Raw genomic sequence first — 5,144 nt, 5'->3', positions numbered from 1 at the left:
TATTACAGCAATACTTCAGATGAAAATGTTGAAGGTTGAAACACTAACTTGGGTTAGACCAAAAGCCTGACCTTCCAGTTTTCAAAGGCTTTGCTGGTTGACTAGACTTTAAACTTTTCATGAATGTAGCTTTCTTTTCAAATGTACCACCAGTATATTTGATGAGAATTGAGCAACAAATTGTATAGCCCTATTGTGTATTACATTTATCCCAACCATTTGACCCCTGACTGTGTTCTTTCTAGTTTGTTCTTGGTTTTGCCCTTTGTTTCATTCACATTAAGAGTTTTTCTAAGCACTTTCAGAGCTTCTCTGAGTGAAAGCCATAGAAAAGTCACCCTGCCTAAAAAGTATCCTTTCCATGAGTGGATCCCACTTTTTCCATTCCTCTAAGAGTACCACCACCAAAAAAATAATAGATGCATCAAAAATTGTGCTACTCTAAGACTTAGGATGAGTCAACTTCAGTGTGTACTAGAAACAAATGTAATGTTTGGCATACAGTTCTCTGAAAGATTATAAAATTAAACTCATGTAATTTGATATATATAGAAGTGGTACTGTTGTCATATATTATGAGATATGACCACAGTTCCTGCAGTGTTTCAGTTCCTTTTTTCCCTGTCATCTGCACAACTAATAGCAGATGACAACTCTGAGATCCACCAATTCCTTTCTAATGCCCTGCTCAAAACTAGAGCCAGCATTTGACATAATGCATTTTATCTCCCTCTTGTGCCCTTGCTTGCTTTTTCTATGTTGATCCTTCTCAGATGCAAATACCTATATCTTTATTTGCCTTTTTTGTGTATTTCTATGCTTTAACAGTGATATACAGTCTTTTCTTTTTACAAGAAGAATTCAGAACACTACCTTCAGTCCTGTGAGATCATTTTCTGTATCTCTGAGAAAGGTATTTATGAGAGTCTTGATTGAGGAATGAAAGAAAAATTAAGCCAGATCAGTAGAAATTATTTTCCTAATGGTAAAATCTGAATTATACATTAAAGTACCATTTATTCAATCAATTTTATTATTCTGTTTAGAATGACAGTCACTTTTATGTGTTTTGTATGCTTACAGAGGTTTATTAGCTTGAGTAAAAGGTTATTATTATTCAATTGAATAATTGAATTTTAAATTGTTGGTATTGCACTTCATATTATAACTGCTTTTCCGGATGCATTTGATTATGTCAAATTTGCCTTTTAATCCCCTGTTTGGAGACCATTTTCTTTCTCACTCTGCACTCTTTCTCACCCTTGTAGTGGTATCCTAATGAACACACAGTCCAGCCTCACATCTTCCATGTAAATTACTGTGCATACCTCTTCTAGTCAGATCACATCAGAGGCTATCTAGTGTCATATAATCCTGGATACTGATATGTGGAAAATCTTTTCTGGTGATTAATGCCATAGGCATCTCATTTTCCTGCAGAGCAATATCGCACTGTTTATGTGAATGCCAGACTTAGGGATATGAAATGGACATTTAGAAAAGTTAATAATCTGTGCCTAATCCTCTCCAAGAATTATCTGTTGGTATTTCTATAAATAATTGCAGCTTTATTTCTTGTCGCTAGTGAAATCACATATTAATTTATTAAACGCATTGTTCACTAATAAATTGGAACTTTGCTTTAAATCTCATCACATGGGTGAAATGTATACATGTAAAGCTACACATAAAATATCTTTGCATTTGAAACATACATTAAATAAAAAGTCATAAAATAACTGTGCTGTGGTATTTGTTTTCTTGCTTTGTTTGTTTGCTTAATGCTTGAGCAAATGTGCCCTTCAAAAAGGTTTCATGTTTGCTAGAAACATGAGATTTGTTCTTGACTGCACATGTGGATACTGTGATTCCTGAGCCTAACACTGAAATTCTCAATTAAAATGACAGGCCATACAAAAAACAGTCCAACACAACAAAGTATCAGGGCAGGCAGACCCAGAATGGAATATTCTGTGAGCATTCTTCATTGCTAGCATTCAATACCCAACCCATAATGTTAGCGTTGCCAAAGGTGCTGTGTTTATTTGCATGGACCTGTGAATTACATAATTTTCTGCTGTTATCAGGCTGCTCTTATCTCTGCTGAGGAGCTTTTCCCTTAGCCAGGGCTTGTCCTTTAACTTCACTAGAAGGAGGATCAGCTTTTCACAGCCTTCCATAATTTTAAGCAAATTATATTTTAGAAAGTAATCATTGAATCCTGAGATTTGACATAGGAAGCACTTTAAAAATGGCTTTGAATACTCTTAATTAGCTCAAGAATTACAGTCTCATTCCTCTTCTGTGCTGCTATTACAAGCATTTATCTCAACCGATTTCAACAGAGCTGCTTCTGTTTTACACTGGTGTCAGGGAACAAAAAAACCCAGGTTGCATAAATTGTTAACAGCTCTTTCATACTGCCTCTTTATTACCAGATAAAACTTTGATGAAGGACATTCACAGAAGATCAATATAAGAAACCACATAAGACCTGACTTTATGGTACTGGCTTATATGGAAAATCACAGAAATAACTACTTGTTTTTGAAGCTCTTACTTAAGGTGATGACTGGTTTGATGCTGCTTTTACTGAAAGAAATATTTCACCTTTAGGAGATGTACTGCCTCCTGAGTAAAGTTACTCCACAGCTCTGATTAAAGGGAGGCGGAAAAGGGAATGGAGAGCAGTTGTACATCTAGCAATGAGCAACTCTATCCTTCGTTTGAGGGAAGAGCCCACTGTCTTTTCTCTGCTTTGCGAAGTTTGACATCTTCTTCCAAAGAACTGGGAAATATCAGCTCATCAACAGCAATCTTTACCTGTAATTTATAGAGGCTAGAGCACAGCTGTGGGGTAAACAACAAATGGTAAACAACAAATATTATTACCAGTAATAAATTGTCTGTGAGCTAATATAGCTCAGGATGTATTCACTGCCAAAAGCAAACATTTTCCTTGAGATTCACTTAGATGACAGTGTTTGTTTATGTAGTGGTCTACCTGTGTATGAAGAAGTGAGCAGGAATAAAAATGCAATTGCAATCACATATAGTAAATCCAATTTATATTAATGTTTCTCCAACCTAATGGCTGTCAAATACATGTTTCTGCCTGTCTGGCAGTCTGCCTTAATTTGTTTCTGTCAAGTGAAGAATAAACATTTTACCACGAGTTTGTTTTTGTGTTTCTTTCTAAAAAAAACCCAAACACACTAACACTGAAGCTTACAGAGGTGGCTATTTTTAGAAAGTTTGCTCTTCACACACTTAATCAAGACCATCATACTTTACTTGCTTTCCTCCAACTGTTACTAAAGCCATCCACAGCCTTCGAAATCCAAGTGCTATGAAGTGGAAATGCCTGTGCAGAAAGGTCTCTGATGAGAGAGTCTTGATGACAGGCTTAATCCCAAGATCAGCAGAAGCTCAGTTGTGCTCCTTTTTCTCCCTGAGGTAGCTGAAGAGGGCATCCAGGCCCCCCTCGACAACCTCGGGCAGGGGCCGGGACAAGGGGTTGTGGGTGACATGGAAGCCTTTATCCATTGGGTTCCAGGCAATGCGGCGCAGTCGGCGCAAAAGGTAGAGGTCATCAGGGAGAGTCTGTATGGCATTGTAATCAACGTTTAGTAACTCTAGAGTGGTGATGTAGCAAAGAGACCGTGGCAGACTGCGTATGTTGTTATTCTCCACAATAAAGATTTGCAGATTGACCAGATACTGGATACTCTCTGCGATGTTTTCCAGCCTATTGGACCCTAGGTGCAAGAAATCTAAGCTCCTCAGTGCGAAAATGCAGAGGGGAATTTGCACAAAGCGGTTGTTACTGAGGTTCAATTTCCTCAAACTTGTCAGGTCAGTGAAGCTCAAAGGCAGTTGTGAGATGCGGTTGTGCGAGAGGCTCAGAACCTCCAGCTTCCTGCATAAGCTGAGCTCTGCTGGCACTTCTGTCAGGCAATTCATATTGACAAACAAGACCTTCAGGTTCCTCAGCAGCCCGATTTCTTTAGGCAGATTCTTGAGACAATTACCCCCCAAGTTCAGCACTACCAGCCTGTCCAGTTTCCCCAGCAAAGGAGGAATCACCACCAACTGGTTGCGTGAAAGGTTCAGCTTCTGGACCTCGTGCAGTCCCCACAAGAAGTCAGGCGTGTTGGTCATCCCTTTCATTATGAGGCTCAAGCTGACATAACGCAATCCCCGTTTCAGCAGTGACTTGGGCTCTCTCCCTGAGAGAAGGGCGTCTTCCCATGCAGGCAACTTTGGACCTTTCCTAAGAAAAACCATGCTCCTTCGCCCCTCGTTCTTTGAGTGCTCAGTTCCCATAATACTCTGGTTCCCTCCTGAGAGAAGTGAGGTTTTCTTCCCTTGCAAGTGCTACGCCAATATGCAAATGCCAACAGAGGATGAGAGCTTGCAGGAGGTGGGAAAGTCAAAGCAAGGAGAAAAGGAGGAGCCTGTGAAGTGCATCTCAGTCCACCAGGGCAGTTTCCGTAGCTGCTGAGGGAAAGTTTCACTTTTGGGGGCTTATGTTGATCTTGGTGCAGAGTCTGTAATGAAATACTTGCTCCTGACTTGCGAGCAAACCTGTTCAATTCAAACTGAATGCCACAAGACAGCTGTCACTGTCATTTGGCCTGGGCTTTATTGGACAGATATGTGTCTTCACTGCAAAAAGGTCACAAGGATGCTGTATATAACTTCACCATGTCAGCTTTCTTGGCTATCTGGTACATACCATGGCTGCAGGACAATTAACAAGAGTGACTTCAAAAAAACAAACAAGCAAGCTGAAGAAGAAAACAAGCAAAGAAGCCATCATTTAGATTCAGATTTAAAGGACATTTTCATAATATTTTTTATTTTCATGTTCCTGATTTCACTGAAGTAGTTACTAGTCTACTGGAAAATTTTGCACGCTGCAAAAACACTAGTAATGCTGACTTGTTATGTCAGTCCTTCTTTCTGTTTAGTAAAAAAAGAAAATCTAAAAAAGGAAAAAACCACTCTCAAAAGGTGTTAGCTTTTATATCCCCTTTGTGGTGAGGATAGTCCTCTTTCTTTTCAGAAAGAGTATCACCTTCCCTGCAGCAGTGACATTTTCCAGTGGTATCTGCGCCCACTTGGATGATTGCTACCCACGT

General features: G+C 39.3%; 1 protein-coding gene across 1 annotated transcript; it reads right to left on the bottom strand.

The window, feature by feature from the left end:
- Positions 1-1,585: 1,585 nt before the first annotated feature.
- On the bottom strand, positions 1,586-4,615 carry LRRC30 (leucine rich repeat containing 30). The gene has a single exon (XM_064656531.1). It carries the CDS (start codon positions 4,324-4,326, stop codon positions 3,430-3,432), a length of 897 nt encoding a protein of 298 aa, XP_064512601.1. The 5' UTR covers positions 4,327-4,615; the 3' UTR covers positions 1,586-3,429.
- Positions 4,616-5,144: the final 529 nt, after the last annotated feature.

Source organism: Pseudopipra pipra, chromosome 1 (genome assembly GCF_036250125.1).
Source record: "Pseudopipra pipra isolate bDixPip1 chromosome 1, bDixPip1.hap1, whole genome shotgun sequence".
Classification (NCBI taxonomy): Eukaryota; Metazoa; Chordata; class Aves; order Passeriformes; family Pipridae; genus Pseudopipra; species Pseudopipra pipra.
The sequence above is the reverse complement of the archived record's forward strand: the minus strand, read 5'-3'. Positions and strand labels throughout refer to the sequence as shown.

What these genes read in the sequence shown, in the direction of transcription:
- LRRC30 (XM_064656531.1), bottom strand. Translation starts at nt 4,326, where the DNA reads ATGGGAACTGAGCACTCAAAGAACGAGGGGCGAAGGAGCATGGTTTTT.